The sequence below is a fragment of the Lacerta agilis genome, chromosome 16 (genome assembly GCF_009819535.1).
Source record: "Lacerta agilis isolate rLacAgi1 chromosome 16, rLacAgi1.pri, whole genome shotgun sequence".
NCBI lineage: Eukaryota > Metazoa > Chordata > Lepidosauria > Squamata > Lacertidae > Lacerta > Lacerta agilis.
The window spans coordinates 30,726,909-30,745,597 of NC_046327.1; the positions used below are offsets into that span (position 1 = coordinate 30,726,909).

Here is an 18,689-nt window from a genome sequence, read left to right on the forward strand (position 1 = left end):
TGGGGATGGCAGTCCCTTCTGGCTTGCCCTCTTTATAAAGACTTGAGGAATGAGATTATCACCCCTCTTTTATTGTCCATTCCGGGTTGCCCAACCACTGCCACAGTGTCCTTTCTCTTGGCAGATCAAGATGAGCAGGTGACAGCAAAGGTTGCAAGGTTTTTAGCCGGGGCAATCAGAATAAGGTCCACTATTTGACTATTGATTCAAAACCCCAAAATGTATTTTATATAATTGACTTTTTATTTCTATTCTTTGTATATTGTATTGTTGTTTTATTGCTATGGCTGATGCAAATAAAAGATTCATTCATTCATTCATTCTCTAAGAATAGCTTCATTATATGCTCTTTGTTATCCCCTTCCAGGAACAAATGAATGTTTGGATAATAAGGGTGGTTGCTCCCACATATGCAATGATCTCAAAATTGGGTACGAGTGTTTATGCCCTGAGGGATTCCAGCTGATTAACCAAAGAAAATGTGAAGGTAAATGGGAGAGTTTTCTTCCTCTTTCCACAACAGCTTTTTTAATGCACCTCTAATTACCGTATTTTTCTGTTTATAAGACTAGGTGTTTGTTTGTTTTTAACGAAAAAATTAGATTTAAAATAGGGGCTTGTCTTATACACGGGTAGTGCTGAGGGGTGTTTTCTTAATTTGGAGTTCCCCAAAATATATACTTGGGGGCATCTTGTACATGGAAAAATACGTTAATTCATATCTGTCACCTGGTTGAAAGTTAATGAGAGTCAGGGAGGTTACTGTGTTTATCATATGTTTTCTTTGGGAAAGCAAGGTCAGCACCAACACTGAATTGTGCTCGGAAACGTACTGGGAGCCAATGCAGATCTCTCAGGACTGGTGTTACATGGTCCCAGCGACCACTCCCAGTCACCAGTCTAGCTGCCCCATTCTGGATTAGTTGTAGTTTCCGGGTCACCTTCAAAGGTAGCCCCATGTAGAGCGCATGGCAGTAGTCCAGGCGAGAGATAACTAGAGCATGTACCACTCTGGGGAGACAGTCTGTGGGCAGGTAGGGTCTCAGCCTGCATACCAGATGGAGCTGGTAGACAGCCGCCCTGGATACAGAATTAACCTGTGCCTTCATGGACAGCTGTGAGTCCAAAATGACTCCCAGGCTGCGCACCTGGTCCTTCAGGGCCACAGTTACCCCATTCAGGACCAGGGAAGTCCCCCACACCCATCCCCCCAAAACAGTACTTCTGTCTTGTCAAGCTTCAACCTCAATCTGTTAGCCGCCATCCATCCTCCAACCACCTCCAGGCACTCGCATAGGACATTCACCGCCTTCACTGGTTCTGATTTAAAAGAGAGGTAGATCTGGGTCTCATCTGCATACTGATGAACACCCAGCCCAAACCCCCGAATGTGCCTTTCTCCTCTTACACATATGCAACAAACTTTGTCACTTGATCCTCCCGAGCTGCTGTCTTAAGTTCTATAAGATGTTTTTTTGCGCCTCTGCTACATTGACCTGGTCGTGGAACTGTAGGCTGATGCTTCTTGTGGAAAAAATCTGAGTAGTTCAAAGCCCAAGACCATTATGGGATACTTCCTGCTCCTCTTTGTTTGGGAGGTTCCAGACAAGTAGCAGGTTGGCCGCAGTAGAGCAAACTCACTTGAGCCTCGGAGACCAAATGTATTGTTGTACGTTTCCCGACTTCAGGCGATGAGTATCATCCTCTTGCTTTTCCTAGATATCGATGAGTGTCTCAACCCTGATACCTGTAGCCAAACCTGTGTGAACTTGAAAGGAAGCTATAAGTGTGAATGCAATGAAGGCTATCAGATTGACCCTGCCACGAAGGCCTGCAAAGCCATTGGTAAGTCTTGGGCGTGTTCTACACTAGAGTATCACTGTAACCATTGCAGGGTGGTAGCAAAAAAAGTTAGGGTACCTGCAGTAGCCGCCCTTCCCCTGGGAATACCGTATTTTCCAGCGTATAAGACGACTGGGCGTATAAGATGACCCCCAGCTTTTCCAGTTAAAATATAGAGTTTGAGATATACTCGACCGCAGATTCTCCACCCGGCATATAAGACGACCCCTGACTTTTGAGAAGATTTTCCTGGATTAAAAAGTAGTCTTATACGCCAGAATATACAGTACATCCAGCCCCAGAATCTTGTTTTTGCAGTTCCTTTCTTTTTAATGTAATATTGGGGACCTGAATTTACTTCTTTTCCTCCCCCCTTTCCTTTTTATTAGGTCCATTATAGTGTAAGATGCTTTTTTAACTTGTGTCAAAGTGGGTTTGATTTAAATCAAATTGATTTAAATCACTAGTCGGTAAGACTTGATTTAAATCATTTTTTTTTAACAGAAAGACATTCTTGCTGGTAGAATCTTAATATTTGCAACCAGATGAAGGTTTCGTTTTTGGAATAAAAAATTTTCAGAGTAGTTTTTACAGTTATATCAAACATTACTGACTTGGTTATGCTAAGAGAAATACATAGACAGATAATTATGAAATTATTGTGAGGTGTGGTAAGTTACCTGTTTATATTTGGACAACTTTTCTGCTGTACTTTATTGGCAGGAGAAATATAATCATTTCCTTAATACCAATTTCAACAATTTATTTAACTAAAACAATAACATTATAGCATATGTATCCATGTTTGTTAACTGATGTACTTAAACATTTATTTAAAAAACAACAACACCACCACACATCTTAGACTAGTTTTAGCACACATGAAAACCTTAAAACGAAACCTTATTTCCTGATGAATAGCCTTTGGACTACAATGTAACAAAAATAGAAACTATCTTTAGGAAGATTTTTCCTCCAAAAGCATTTTATTTTGAAAATCTGATTTAAATTTTTTAAAAATCTGATTTAAATAAAAAAAATCCGATTAAAAAAATAATCTTTATCCACCCTGACTTGTGAAATGACTTGAGTGCATGGACAATTGGAATGTGTAGTAAACAACTATTTATTTAGTGAACTTTGGACGCTGGGAAAATCCACTTATTGAATTGTAACAATTCCTTCTGGTGACCTTTTGATCTGCTTACCTGTAGTTGCTTTCTGGAAACCGAGAGAGCAGGTTTAAAAGCCGCAGATTTCCCAAGACCCCTTTTCTTGCTCCTTTCCCCAGGCACCATTGCATATCTCTTCTTCACAAATCGCCATGAGGTCAGAAAGATGACTCTCGACCGCAGCGAGTACAGCAGCCTCATCCCCCGTCTCAAAAACGCGGTGGCTTTAGATATGGAAATAGCCAGCAACAAACTCTACTGGTCTGACAGCTCTCAGAAAAAAATATACAGGTAAAAATAGATGAGATGTGTGCACTGCAGACTGGAACTGGTGGGGCTCAGTAGTACTGTACTTGCGTTTTAAATTGCATCTGGGCGCAGATGTGATCCAAAACACAACTACTACTTAGAGAAAACCAGTCCTGCAAGGAATGCTGCAGCCCATGAAGTATGACCCCCTCTCTCGCCTTCCTTCATTTCAATGGGGCTTTGTTTCTTTGTGATGCCTGCAGCACCCCAATAGACAAAGCAGACAACCACTCTCACCACGCCACTGTGATCGACAGCGGTATCAAATACCCAGATGGCCTCGCTGTGGACTGGGTGCACAGCAACATCTACTGGGCTGACTCTGCCCTGGGCACGATCTCCGTGGCCAGCAGTGAAGGCTTGAGGAGGAGGACCCTGATCAAGGAAGTGGACGCCAAGCCGTGTGCCATCGTGGTGGATCCAGTCCACGGGTATGTGCTGCCTTAAATGTTTCGGAGACACTGTGGGGATTTGCCGAGTCTGTTGAGGAGCTGGGCTCTTGTTTCTAGGGACATGCCCTAGCGAGAGGCAAAAGATATGTGAGAATGAGGCTGGCCTTTGAGATGGGACCTCAGCAGTGGATTAGTAAGGGCAATGGTCAGTGTACGTTCTTTGCATGCAAAAAAATCCCAGTTCCGATCCTTGGCATCTCCAGATTAGGCTGAGAAAAGACTCCTGTTTTCACTGCCCAGGGTTTTAGAGAAAGGATGGCAAACCTTTGGCTCTGCAGATGTTACAAGGCTACAACTCGCATACTCTTTGGTTCTTAGCCATGCTGTCTGGGGCTGATGAGATTTGGGGAATCCAATAACATCTGGGGGACTCCCCAGGTCCCCATGCCTAACACAAGACAGCACCGAACTGGATGGACCAGTGGTCTGACTATACAAAGATAGCTCAGTGGATCTGATAGCATTTTGGGGCAATTTTGACTTAAAAAGAAAAGTGCTTCCTTAGGATGCTCTCCATGGTCAAAAGAAGCACGAAATTTTGAGAGAAGAGAGAGGCTTTGCCTACATACATAGTCTAAGCATGCGACCATGGCTGCATGGATGTTACTGGCCCAGAGAGGAAAGAAGATAAAGTCCCTGCCAGAGAACAATGGCAGATGAAGTTGATGGACTTTGCTGAAATGGCTTAAATGACCAAAAGCGTTAGAAATCAGGAGGACCGAATTTTTTATAAGGAATGGGGAAGTTTTATAACTTAACCTTAAAGACCATTGTAAACAGTTAAAATTGTTTGTAGGGTTGGAATAACACTTCTAGTTTACAAGGGTGAGTTCTGGACATAATGGAAGAGGTTAAGGATTTGGAGTATTATAAAAGATGTGGGAGAAAATGATTAATAACAGAACCCACAAAGGGGGAGGATGGAAATCCAGAAGATTCCTAGGAATCTTGTTTTTATTATGTTCGATATATCTCTGTAAATTTTTAATTTAAAAAACCAAATAAATTTGTATTAAAAAAGAGGGGGGTCTTTGCCAGGTGTGCTGTCAGTTGAGGAGGAGGGGCTTAGAGTCAACCCCCCCCCCCCAAGGACGATGTTGCCCTGTAAGAGTTGGCTTAAATTGTGTGTTTTGTTTCTCCCTTCTCCTCATGTTAGGTTTATGTACTGGGCCGACTGGGGAACGTCTGCGAAAATTGCCAAAAGTGGTCTGAATGGGGTGGACAGCTTCCCCTTGGTGAAAGAAGGCATTCTTTGGCCTAACGGAATAACTCTAGGTAAGCTCTGCGTAGCTCAGGGAAGACAATTAAAAGAGCAGGCTGGAGGAAGGCGAGGCTCCGTTGGCTCTCGGTCCAAAGGGACTTGCTTTTTCGTTCAAATGTGGGGCTTGTTCGAGACTGATCTCTCTCTTCCTGCTTCTGTGCTGCTACAAAGTTCACTCATAGGCATCCCATTTGCAGCTGGATTAGCATCCCACTTCTAGGCAGTGCTGTCATCCTCCCTGACTCAGTTGTGGTGATGGAGTCAGGGAGCACATACATAAACACAGGGGCCAGGCAAGGCTTAGCATATTTATCGGGGGGGGGGGGGCGGCTGGACAGAGCAACCTCCGATCCTAAGAATATCTGAAGCTCTTGAGTTGGATTCATAAACATTTTTTGGGGTGGTGCACGAGGAGAAAAGGTGCATTGAGAATTTCCCTTTAAGTATATAGTTGTTAAGGGACCCAAGGTGGCGCTGTGGGCTAAACCACAGAGCCTAGGGCTTGCTGATCAGAAGGTCAGCGGTTCGAATCCCTGCCACGGGGTGAGCTCCCGTTGCTCGGTCCCAGCTCCTGCCCACCTAGCAGTTTGAAAGCACGTCAAAGTGCAAGTAGATAAATAGGGACCACTCCAGCGGGAAGGTAAACGGCGTTTCCGTGCGCTGCTCTGGTTAGCCAGAAGCAGCTTTGTCATGCTGGCCACATGACCCGGAAGCTGTCTGCGGACACACGCCGGCTCCCTCCGCCTATAGAGCGAGATGAGCGCCGCAACCCCAGAGTTGGACACGACTGGACCTGATGGTCAGGGGTCCCTTTACCTTTACCTATATAGTTGTTAAAAGTAAAGGTCATAAAGGTGATCAGTTAGGTTTTTGAGTGCAGATGATTGACCGTTTCCCCCTTGTAGGCCTGGCTTTTGGGGGGGGCGGAGTTCTAAACAATGGCAAGTAACCAAAAGCGCTCTTGAGAAATTGTTAGGGTAAATTGTTTCTGAAATCCAGCAGACCAAAAGCCAAGAACACTTTCTTGGGAATGGGCTGGAACTTGGGTCTAAATAAAGCAGAGCAGTCTGATTTGGAGGGAACCCTTCTCATCTGAAAGCTGTATGCCATGGGTAGGCAAACTAAGGCCTGGTGGCCGGATCTGGCCCACGGACGGTCCGGGAATCGGCGTGTTTTTACATGAGTAGAATGTTTCCTTTTATTTAAAATGCATCTCTGGGTTATTTGTGGGGCCTGCCTGGTGTTTTTACATGAGTAGAATGTGCGCTTTTATTTAAAATGCATCTCTGGGTTATTTGTGGGGCCTGCCTGGTGTTTTTACATGAGTAGAATGTGCCCTTTTATTTAAAATGCATCTCTGGGTTATTTGTGGGGCATAGGAATTGGTTCATCCCCCCCCCCCCCAAAAAAAATAGTCCGGCCCACCACAAGGTCTGAGGGACAGTGGACCAGCCCCCTGCTGAAGAGGTTTGCTGGCCTCTGCTGTAGTTTGTTGCAAGTATCAAAGGCGTTTGGGGATGCAGCCCTAACTTACAACCCCTCTTGACCAGTGTGTCTTGTTCTCTGTTCTGAACTTTCTTTGTGCTTGCCTCGCTCCCTTTCATATGAATGGAAGGATGTGTTCCTCTGGTCATGTGACACTTCTGACACCTTCCGTCTTCTGCGTTTAGATCTGGCCAACCAGCGCCTCTACTGGGTAGACTCAAAGCTCCACTCCATCTCCAGCGTAGACGTGAATGGGAGAAACCGAAAGACCATCCTTGTGAACGAGGACAAGCTGGCTCATCCTTTTGCCATCACAGTCTTTGAGGTGAGGCGGATTCAGAAATGGCCGAGTGCACCAGGAATGGCAAATGGTTAGGATACACTGTCTTAAGACTGTGACAGTTGCATCTCTAGAGTCTCTTCTCTGGTGCATCCCCAAAGCATCCCTCCTTCCTTCTAGAAGCATAAATGTAAGAGATTGGTCTCTCCCTTTCCCCAGGTGAACCATTCCCTCTCTGTCCGAACTGGTCTCTTTAGCCTTGAACCCCAGGACTATTGGAATAGCTGCTTCCAACTCATCTCCTTGCCAAGAGTGCTCTGAACAGCTGCTAGCAGTTACAGCAGTAAATTAATTAAGGGTGTGAAGCTGCAGAAGGGCAAATCCTGCAGCAGGTGGAGCACTCAAGGTGGAAGCTCCAAGAGTAAACACAACCTTAAAACTGGACTTGCTCACAATGAGTTAGATGGAGGTAGTTCTAAACTATCAGAGCATACTAATCTGGGTGAGACACAGCAGGTTTCATAGAAAAGCCAGGCTTGATAATGACTGACCCTTTTCTGTAGTCGGCACAGTTACTGCATCCCTCTATAGCGCATGCGTCTCTATGGCAAGGACTGGTTAACCTGCAAACATATTGTGCATGCATCTTCCTGTTACTTTTTGAGCTGACAAGCCAATGATATAGAAAATTCTTTCCAGTAGCACCTTAGAGACCAACTGAGTTTGTTCTTGGTATGAGCTTTCGTGTGCATGCACACTTCTTCAGATACCAGAAAATTCATACCAAGAACAAACTCAGTTGGTCTCTAAGGTGCTACTGGAAAGAATTTTCTATTTTGTTTTGACTATGGCAGACCAACACGGCTACCCACCTGTAACTCAAGCCAATGATATGTTACCCATGTGTTGCTTTGCTGGGGTTTTTTGCGGGGGTGGGGGGAGGTTGTTATATTCATGGTGTTACTGTTGAAAACCAATGGAGAACATTTAAAAACGAACCACTGAATCTTCACCCAGGATAAAGTGTTCTGGACAGATGTCATGAACGAAGCCATTTTCAGCGCCAACCGCCTGACCGGCTCCGATATCGTCAAGGTGGCAGGGGACCTGTATTCGCCCCAGGATCTGACGTTGTTTCATTCTGTACGGCAGCCAAAAGGTATTTGATCATGACCGCCTTCCTGCCGTCACATCCCTAAATACATTTTCCTCAATCCCTTCCCCAGACCTTTTTTCTTTTGCTTTGTGCTTTTTGGACTGTAAGGTGAGGGCCGTGCTTGTGCCGACGATAACCAATTTAGCATGCTGCACTCTGCTGCCCGGGAAACCCCTTACTTTCCTGCAGCAGAGGAGAAGAGCCATGTATGAGCTTCTTCTTCCACTTCCTGCAGAAGGCAGGGCTATTTAAGCGTCTTTCTCAATTCCTTCCTGGGCGGCAGCATCTGCCTCCAGCCCTTGGCCAGCTTCACTCCATCTCTGCTCATCTGCCAAAAAGGAGAGCCCTTTAGGCAGCTTCCGCCCCATTGCTATTAGCGGTGGTGGTTTTTGCTCTGTCTTGGAGACTCCCACTGGGTGGGAAGGTGCAGTGTTTGTGTCGGGGACTGGGCAGAGGAGAAACAGTGGAGGCCGCCTCCCCAGCCTGACCCTTCCAGAGAAGGGGACAGTTCAGAATTACAGCGGGTTTGAGGGAGGGCACAGCTCATAGGCAGATGAGGGGGAAAGCTGGGAAATAATAGGGGAGGAGGAGGAAGAAGAAGCACTAGGGGAGTGACAGCTGGCAGACTCACTGTCTTTAGAAAGCATTCCAGACCCCCGCCCCTCTCCCAGAACACGGCGTGCCTTGAAAGTAGGAGAGCAAAGAGCTCAAAGGCAGAGGGCACTTTTCAGCACCCGTTGCAATGACTCATGAGGAAGTGGGAGAGACGGAGGGGGTGGAGACTCACTCGGAGCAGTGCCATTATTCCAAGAGGCTGCGTTCGCAAGCCTCTCTCTGTGCACATAGAATAAAAGCAGGTGTTAAGGACTTTTCCTTGTCTTGACCATTCCTGGCGACCTGCTGTGGGGGTTGGTTCCTCTGCCGCCTGACAGTTTGAGATGCCGTTCAGCGAGGATAACCTCTGGCTCCCCTCGAATTCCTCCTGGGTTCATGAAGGTGAAGACTTGTGCAGGCACTTGTTCCATCCCGAGTCTCCTTTGTACAACAGCTTTCCCCCCCTTTTAACAGGTGTCAACTGGTGTGAGAAGAACGGAACTCCCAATGGAGGCTGCCAATACCTCTGTCTCCCTGCCCCACAAATCACTGCTCACTCTGCCAAGTACACCTGCGCCTGTCCTGATGGCATGCACCTGGCCGCAGACATGAGAAGTTGCAGCGCAGGTAAGCGGGCAAAATGGGTGAAGCAAGCCTTTGTGTAGTGAGCAGCTGGTGGCCAGGGTACAAAATCTCTGTGTGTGAGTGTGAGAGAGAGAGAGAGAGAGACTACCCCCATTTCCACAAAATGAGTACAGTCGTACCTTGGAAGTCGAACAGAATCCTGTTCGACTTCCAAAATTTTGTCGCTTCTGATTGGCTACAGGAAGCCAATCAGAAACTGCGGAAGCCTGGGTTCCAGAAGAACGTTCGCAAACCGGAATAATCACTTCCGGGTTTGCGGCATTCAGGAGCCAAAATGCCTGAGTTCCAGGGCACGACTGCAGAAGTGTTTATTTGGAGAGAGAATTGATAGGTTGTCGTCTCCGCCACCCAGACACTGTTCCCGATGCTCCTGCTTCCGTTGCTGCCACAACAACTCAGCAACCTCCCTCGAGAACCACACCTTCGGGCCGGCTGCTCGCCACAACCGGTGCCCCGAGGCAGGAAACGGAACGCCTGCCTGCCGCCACCGTTCTGAGCAAACTTATCCCAGGCATCTCTGAGCGTACCACGCCTCCGATGGTCACCCTGTCGCAGCAAGGTAAGCGGCTTAAGTTTCAGCCAGTTGCACTGAGTGTGCAAAGTGCCGCGCACATAGGAAAACTTACTTGGGTGCGGCTTCTCCTCCTCCTCCTGTTGCCCCTTCCTTCCTCTCTGCATGTTTAGCAATATTCCAGACTGGAGAGGGCTTAATTTTAAGTTTCCTCTATTCCCCAGCGCGAAACGGCATTGCTGCTGAAACGGACGGGGCAAGGCAAGGGGGCCCCCCAGCGCTCTCGATTGTCCTACCACTGGGTAAGTTCCTCGCCAGGCAAAAACGTTCCTTTTTAACCAGACCTTTGGTTGATCTGATTTACATCCTATGCCCTTTTAAAATGTGTGTGTGTGTGTGTGTGTGTGTGTGTATATATATAATAAATTGTCCAGTAGCACCTTAGAGACCAACTAAGTTTGTTCTTCGTATATGCTTTCGTGTGCATGCACACTTCTTCAGATTTAAAATTTTGTGTGTGTCCCCGGGGGGGGGGGCTATTGGGTTGTTGTTTTTCATTTTCATTATTAATTTTGTGGTTTTATATCTTGATTTTATTCAGTGAACCCTGCTATAGGGTGGTATATAAATTCAACAAATAAATAAATAATACAGTGCTACCTCTGGATGCAAACAGGATCCGTTTCGGAGCCCCGTTCGCATCATGAGCAGAACGCATCATGAAGTGTCGCGTCTGCACATGCGCGTGACGTCATTTCGCACGTCTGCGCACGCGCAAACCGCCAAACCCAGAAGTAACCCGTTCTGGTACTTACGGGTTTGGTGTGTTTGTAACCCACAGTGAACGTAACACCAGGTATGACTGTAGTAATAATAATAAATAATAATAGTTGCGGGCAAGGCAGAAGCCCAAATCAGTAGTCTTCCTCAGGATGCTCTTGAACTAAATATAATACTGGTATAGCAAATAAGTCAAGGTGCATATTTTATTCTCCATTAATTTTCTTAATAGCGGTTCTCAGGTGTGTGTATACTGTATAGCGTATTTAGATTGTAAGCCTCTTGGGATACAAGCCTGTCATACGTTCTTTGTGAAGCCCCCACGCATGCAGATAGTGCTATATTCATCATCGTCATCAGTGGTCTCCTGAGCTGTTAGGAGAGGTTGGTTTAAAATAACGTCCTGCCTTCTGGGATTTCTTTTTTTCCAGTGCTGATTTGTTTAATCTCCTTTGGGGGTTTCCTCATTTGGAAGAACTGGCGCCTGAGGAACATCAACAGCATCAATTTTGACAACCCTGTCTATCAGAAAACGACGGAGGACGAGGTTCACATCTGTCGGAGCCAGGAGGGCTACACCTACCCATCGGTAAGCTGACATTCAGAATGGTGGGGACTTTGCAGTTTTCTGTACTGCTGGTGGGTGCTTTGTGTTCTTTGATTTTAGTGGGGGTTCCAAGTCACTCTCATCCTGCCCCGCTCCTTAAGCCCTCCTGCCCCCATTCCTTCCTGCCATGGTAACATGAAGCACACAGTGCCCTTCAGGAAAGGCCTCGTGCAAAAGTAGCATGAGTACATGCTCATTGTTTGTATAAATCCATAATGTGAATTTTCAGGGTCTGGTAAAATGACTCCTTTCCCCCCTGCTCTTTTTAAAAAAAACTTTTTTTATTATACTTTTCAAGTTTATACATTTCATTAGTTTTACAATCATTCATTTAACTTTCCCGTTTAATTATCTACTGTAAATATATACTCTTATGAAACTGCAGGTTATTACAATAATCCTGCTAATGCTTTTATCTGTTTACAATTTACCTGTAAATATTCAATAAGCCATTTCCATTCTTTTATAAAAAGTTTTTTTTATCTTGATTTCTGATTCTTCCGGTAAGTTTCGCCATTTCTGCATATTGCATGAGTTTTTTGTATCCATTCTTCCTTCACTGGGACTTCTTCTGCTTCTTTCCACTTTCAGGCAAGTAGCATTCTTGCTGCTGTAGTAGCATACATAAATACATTTCTTTACAATTTAGGTAGTTCTCTCCCTATAACTCCCAAAAGAAAAGCTTCTGCTTTTTTTAAAAAGTTATTTTGAACATCCATTTCAATTCATTGTACAGTTGCACCTTGGAATTTGAATGGCTTAGTTGCTGAACGTTTTGGCTCCCGGACGATCGGAAACCGGAAGGGATTGTTCCGGTTTTCGAATGTTCTTTGGAACCCGAACGTCCGGCACAACTTCCGCTGCTTCCGATTGGCTGCAGGAACGGATTCCGATTGACTTCCAAGGTACATCTATATATCAGACATGACCAGCAGGCAGATCGTGACCTACCGGTAGATCACTGGACGTCTGTAGTAGATCACTGGTAGATCACTGGCTGCTCCCAAAGTTCAAAAATTTTGGCTCCCCTTTAAAAAGCTCAATTTTTTTGCTCTGCACCTCCCCCAAAATGGGGCTTTCCTTCTCCCTAAAAAAAGCTCAACAACTTTTACCTGAATGCCTAAAAAACGGGCCTTCCTTCTCCCCAAAAAAGCTCAACAACTTTGACCTGAACTGTAAGCAGATCGCCGCAGTCTCTTGGGAGTTGGCCACCCCTGCTATATATCATTTCCGAGTAAGCTTTAACCTTACTACAAGATGACTCTTGAGAGAGACCGCAAAACACTCTTCTTGAGTAGATTGGTATCTGTTTCTCTCCTCAATCAGCTGCCTCACTTTTTATCCCTAATTGGGACATTTTGGCTTCTACGGTTGTTCCGCCTAGCTAAGCCATTTGAGTAACTTCCTTTCAAATCTCTCTCCCCAACAGAGACAAATGGTAAGCCTGGAAGACGACACAGCGTGAGCCCAACGCAACGCCTCCAAGTGCCTCTCTCCAGACTTTTGCTGCTGCTTTTCTGAGAGAACACGCATGCCCTGGCTTCCGTTGTCTCTCAGCCGTCTGATGCCACTTCCTGAGTGACTCGATGGACCTTTTCCCTTCCTCAGTCCCCCCACCTTTCCCTTTTTTTAAAGGAAGAAACTGTACGTCGGTCAGCAGCTGTCTTTTTCAGGACAGAGCAGACGAACCAGGGCCACTTTGTTGAGTTTTTATGTTTTCGATATATTTATTTTTGTATCCAGTGCTGCCACGGCATTGATACGTCCGCTGTGCCCTGAGTCTCATTTTTAATCTGGGGCTGGGTCACTTCTTATTACTTTTTCACACACGTGAAGGACGGTAACCTGACAAAGGCAGTGGCTGTTCTCTGGATGCACACCTGGGTGTCTCGGGGTCCTCTTCACAAGCTGACCTTTGTGCCCGGCCTTATTCTCTCCAAAGGCCCAACAGGCAGGCATGAAGCAAGCTTGGGAGGGAATCGGGAACATGAGCCTTTGCTGAGAACTCGCCTTGGCCTTTGTGAGCCTCTGGGCCCCTTTCTCCCAAGCTAAACTGGAGAAAATTTTAAGAGTGGATTTTGCCACCCGTGCCGCAAAGAAGAAACCGTGACTTTGCTCTCTTACGTCCAAAGAAAGGAAGGACAACACGGAAGTGTCCTGTCTCCTGCCTGGATCCCTCTGTGGGCCCTGAGCTGCTAGTTCTCTTTCAGCCTTCCCCTGCCACTTTCGTTTGATTTCTTTCCGTTTATTTGTGACCCGTGTAGCTTGTAACCCTTGCATTTCCTGTATTTGCACTCGATTCCTTTGTTTTTGGCTCTCTTGTCACGTGTTGCCAGGAAAGGGGGGGGGGGAGAACTGAACCAATGAGACAAGCAGGCTGACTTTAGGGAGGGAAAAGGGGAGGTTGTTGCATTTTGCTCGGTGCTGGTCCTTTTTGTGCCTTTCGGCAGGTGGACAAAGGGCAATAGATTGTGCTGGCCAAGAAAGCAGGAATTGAAGCCATTCTCCTGTGTCTTCTACCTTCGTCACAGGTTTACAGTTGCCTTATAACTGCATCTCTCTATGCCAGGTACATTTTTTACAAATTTTCTGTCCTTGGCTTTGCCTTATTTTGTATACGGTTATCCCTTCTCTTACTAATGAAGGGCTTCTTAAGTAAGGCAGATGCACAATGGACTCCCCGCCCCTTCTAGAGTTGCACTAAACTCTGATTCTGCACCTTAGTTGAAATATATAAATATATTGCATGTGACGCTTTTTAAGCTTTTTGTGAATGGAAGCGCCAGGTGGGCTGAATTTGAGCTCTTGGTGTGCTCTTTGGCTGCCGTTCACCAAATGAAGGATCTTTACATTTTTAAAGGAAGTAGAATCAGTGTCAATTCCAAACGTCTGCCGCAGCTCAAGTCCGTCCTAAATTCAGTAACGAACAAGCAGAAAATACCCGCTTATCCTGCAACCCTAGGATAACAAATGGCAACTTTATTTTCTTGGCCTGACACATCTAGTTCCCTTCCTTTGACGGAGGGGACAGCACACTACATACCAAGGAAAAGCACTCACACCCTTTTGACCTGAAGCTGTGAAAGATTCCAACCACTTCCTCTGATTGTGGAGCATGTAAATGATGTATAATGTTTGAGATATATATTTCCTTTGCACAAAACGTTGCATTCTGTATGTACATAATGTTCATAAAATACATGACTTATTTATTTATAAGTTTTATTTTCTTATGGTTGTTGATAATTTGGCTTTCTCCCTCACCCCACCTCTCTCCGTTGGGATGTTCCCAGATTCTCTGCAGTTAAAACCTGAGAGCTAACTGTGATCAGCTAAAGTTTGGTCCCAATCTGAAGTAAGCGGGACTGAATGAGGAGGCTGCATTTTGCATGTCATAGTAAACCAAACCTTTGCGGTTTGCCATGAACATGGGTGTCTGAACCAGGGACTGTGGTTTTGTTTCACTCCAAGCAAACCGCTGCTCTTACCAGTTCTTTCAGCAGCAGTGCCCAAATGTTGGGGGGGGGGGGAATGGGACTGCAGCCAAAGAGGGATTAACTTTTGCAATATTTATTCACGTATTTAATGGGGCATATTTCCCTTCTGTTTGATCACTGTCCACACATCTTGCCAGTTAGGTACAGCCTGATTTTTATCAACCCCACCCCACCCCACCCCCGCTTTTCAGGCATACAGCATGTTTTTTGCTGATTTAGCATGGGTCGATTGCAATTGGAGATGACTATCATTTGCTGCGTCCCCTTCTCCTTTTGCTGTTGCATTGTGAATAATGCTCATGTCTATATCATATAGGGACGCGGTTGGCGCTGTGGGTTAAACCACAGAGCCTAGGGCTTGCCGATCAGAAGGTCGGCGGTTCGAATCCCCGCGACGGGGTGAGCTCCCGTTGCTCGGTCCCTGCTCCTGCCAACCTAGCAGTTTGAAAGCACACCAGTGCAAGTAGATAAATAGGTACCGCTCCGGCGGGAAGGTAAACGGCATTTCCATGCGCTGCTCTGGTTCACCAGAAGTGACCCGGAAGCTGTACGCCGGCTCCCTCGGCCGGTAAAGCGAGATGAGCGCCGCAACCCCAGAGTCGTCTACGACTGGACCTAACGGTCAGGGGTCCCTTTACCTTTACCTTAAATCATGTTAGCCACCTTGCATGGAGCAGTCAAATTTTTAAAAGCACAAGCCAGTCATAGAATTGTGTGTGTTAATTTGTAAAGAAAGTGTTAATGGCCTGAATGGAATGCTCAGCTGTGCAGAACTGACTGCCCCAATGGTTTATTGTGTTAATGTCATTGGCTGTAGTAATTTGGGGGCCTTAAAATGAGCACTGAATAGATTTTTGTAGAAGTAAAATGTAATATAGGGGAACACCGCCCCCCCCCCCAAAAAAAACCTTAAGGGTACTTTTATGTGACAGCAGGGCAAATACAGTCTTTGCTGTCACATAAGAGTGCCTTTCATTTGTCATGCTGATGAAGAGTCCTTTGGGTTCTTAATGGCTGTTTTAATGTCTCATACTTTTTTCTTTTTTAAGAGCAGCAAATCACTGAAATGGGAAGACCTCTGAAACCTTTTGCTTAGTGCCTGAATCTTGTCAGTGGCCCAGACAATAGGTCCTCTTCTGCTTCTGGTTGCCTTGAAAATTCCAAAGTAGGAAGCAACTTTCCTAGACAACGGGCAGTAATGGTGCTACTTTGAACAAAAGCAGTTGGGGATTTTGAGAAAGAAGTGACAAGCTGTACCTCTTGCCCTTTTTTTGTTAGCCTGTGTACGGAGTGGTCCGGTGATCCCCTGCTATAGCATACAAAGCTGTTAGGCTCTGCAGGGTTGAGGGGGCTCCTTGGTGGAGCCCTGTTTGCATGGGGGAAACCACCATAGAACACACAGCTCTATAAAACAATTGAGCTGCATTTGATGAAGTCAAAAATGTTCCCTGAGCTTCAGGGTGTTTGTGCTAGAAGCTCAATACACCTTCCATTATGTAATTAGAATGCGGGTGGCGCTGTGGTCTGAAACCACTGAGCCACTTGGGCTTGCCGATCGGAAGGTCGGCGGTTCGAATCCCTGTGACGGTGTGAGCTCCCGTTGCTATGTCCCTGCTCCTGCCAACTTAGCAGTTCGAAAGCACACCAGCGCAAGTAGATAAATAGGTACCGCTCTGGCGGGAAGGTAAACGGCGTTTCCGTGTGCTCTGGCTTCCATCACGGTGTCCCAGAAGCGGTTTAGTCATGCTGGCCACATGACCGGGAAAGCTGCCTGTGGACAAACGCCGGCTCCCTCGGCCTGAAAGCGAGATGAAAGCCACAACCCCAAGGTCGCCTGACTGGACTTTTCTGTCCAGGGGTCCTTTACCTTTTTTAATTCTGTAAGGACAGAGGTGGGGGAGTGCAACTTGGAGCTTAGGGAACAGCAGGATCGTCTCCCCATTGGGGCATAACCCCTGTGTCATGCTTGCGTAAGTTGCTGCTTAGTCCTTGCTGGGCAGGACAAGCAAAGCTCCTTTAATAGCTCACCTGAAATTCTGCTTCTGCATAGTAGTGAAGAGCAGCAATCCATGTTTGTTTCCTAGATGCCAACACGAGATGCTGTAGGTCCCTGGACAGCAGGGGGAAGCTGTCTTTAAGCCTGCATTCACATAGCAGTTTATTCCATTTCCCTGGCTGTTATGTATTATAGCTGAGCTTTCACACAATGTAAAGGACACTTCTAGAAGTCTAGCACCACGTTTACTGCTTATTTCTGTGTTAATCGCTTCTGAGGGGCTAGGGTGGCATCCGTCGGCAACCCCAACGTCTTAGAAAATCAGAGGTGTTAAAGTGAGGAGATTTGGGGTAGTTATGCCAGCATACAATTCTTTCCAACCATTTTCATGGGTGAATTGAGGAACAGAAGCATTCATGTGCAGGAGTGACGTGGCCCGTTGACATTCATTGTGTCACACCCAGTGGTGTGAATGAAATTTGGTATATTGGTCGAGAGGCCGCAGTTCTTGAACGCAACAGGTACAGCATTGGGAAAGGAACCATTAGCAAAAGGGAGAGAAGTGCTAGCATTACAATCGGGAAAACGTGACGCAATAAACCGAAATGCATCTATAGCCCCTGGTTCATTTATGCCCCCGGAAACCGTCTGGGAGAACCTGGTTCTCTTACACAAGTTTTGGGAAGCTCTACAGGTGAACGCCTGACCATTGAGAGGTTGTATCCTTGCAGCTGCACTAGGTTATATTTTATAAAACGTTTTCTTCTCTGTTCCTTGATGAAAATCCTTGGGGGGGTGGGTCTTTCCCCAGATCGTGAATGAGTTTAATAAATATTTAAATACACTGAAAATATTTCGTTTGTTCTTTCTTGGCCAGTGTGAAAACTGCTGTCGTAGTGGAGTTATTACTGGTGGCACCAACAGAACAACCCCAAAATGAGGGGTTTCAGGGGAGGGGAGGGAGGTGGGGTGGGGTGGACTGATGCAACATCTGCTACCTGCCATGCTGTCCTTGCTACGTCCACATGATGGCAAGGGGCCTGATCCAGGCCTCTCTGCCGCGCCAGCCTAGAAGTGGTGGGGACTTGTCAAGCCCTGTTGCTGCTGGCCAGGTGTTTCAATTGACCCTCGAGTGTATCTTCAAACATATACGTGGTTTCTCCCTTGTTGTCACCCTAATTTGTGATCCAGTGTACTTTCAGGATGTTTTTCAATAAAGTATCTCACCAAAGGTTTGGGCCCTGGGAAGAAGGGGTGAATGTTTATGGTCATTTAAAAATGGGAGGGGTGTCCCCACCCACTTCTGCCTCTTAACTGCCCGTCATCTGGATTTGAAGACTGAAAAAATAATGGTTTATGGATGATAGAATGGTTGGGTCTTAAGGAATGAATAGCATATATAACTGCAGGCTAGAGAAGTCCTATTATTTTCTTCTGTTTCTTAGATTTTTTTCTTTTCCATTTCCCCCTCTTTCGTTAGGTTTCTGCTCGTCTTTTCTTCCTTCTGCCTTAGCTGCTTGTACTGAGATAAAACTGTTTTCTTGTAGACTATTATAAAACGATACTTCGTGATGGGTATTTATTTTTGTATTTCTTTGAATATCAATCAATAAACTGAAAGAATAGGGGATGATGCCCACAACCCTCTTATTTCTTTTCTTTCTTGGCTGTACACTTACCCCACCCAGAGACTTGTGCTGCCGCCACAAAAAAAGAAAATATATTTGCAAGTCGTCTTGCTGTCAGGCGGGCTGGCACACTGCTTGTCTCCTGACTTCTGCACAGAACAGCTTCCTGGAAGAGCTTTTGTGAGCTATGCTAAGGAGCGGCAGTGAGGGACACAGTTGCCAGCGAAGCCACGTGCCCCTCCTTCATCCCCTGCAGAGATGAATGGCGTCCTCTCCTTCTCTCAGGGAGCAGCACCAGTTCCCCAGTCTTCAGAGCCAAGTTGCCTGCAGGCAGGCAGGATGCAAAGGCAGGTTCACTTTTATTCAGCTGCTGCCAGAGCCTGGAGCCAGCTCCTTAAGACTCGAGAGCAGCCGATTAGCTGCTGCTGCAGCAGACATAAGCCCTAGACCACAGGAGCATAATCACTGCTTAAG

At 46.2% G+C, this 18,689-nt stretch overlaps 1 protein-coding gene across 1 annotated transcript in view; it reads left to right on the forward strand.

Annotated features, from left to right (window-relative positions):
* Positions 1–12,725, forward strand: part of LDLR (low density lipoprotein receptor) — a 29,389-nt gene extending 16,664 nt beyond the window's left edge. Inside the window, exons 7-18 of the mRNA XM_033173007.1 lie at positions 368–487; positions 1,720–1,845; positions 3,134–3,305; positions 3,527–3,754; positions 4,932–5,050; positions 6,707–6,846; positions 7,819–7,960; positions 9,026–9,178; positions 9,549–9,755; positions 9,932–10,009; positions 10,919–11,076; positions 12,524–12,725. Of these exons, the coding sequence (XP_033028898.1) occupies positions 368–487; positions 1,720–1,845; positions 3,134–3,305; positions 3,527–3,754; positions 4,932–5,050; positions 6,707–6,846; positions 7,819–7,960; positions 9,026–9,178; positions 9,549–9,755; positions 9,932–10,009; positions 10,919–11,076; positions 12,524–12,559 (1,679 nt within the window). The 3' untranslated portion in view covers positions 12,560–12,725. The remainder of the gene's footprint in view (positions 1–367; positions 488–1,719; positions 1,846–3,133; positions 3,306–3,526; positions 3,755–4,931; positions 5,051–6,706; positions 6,847–7,818; positions 7,961–9,025; positions 9,179–9,548; positions 9,756–9,931; positions 10,010–10,918; positions 11,077–12,523) is intronic.
* Positions 12,726–18,689: the final 5,964 nt, after the last annotated feature.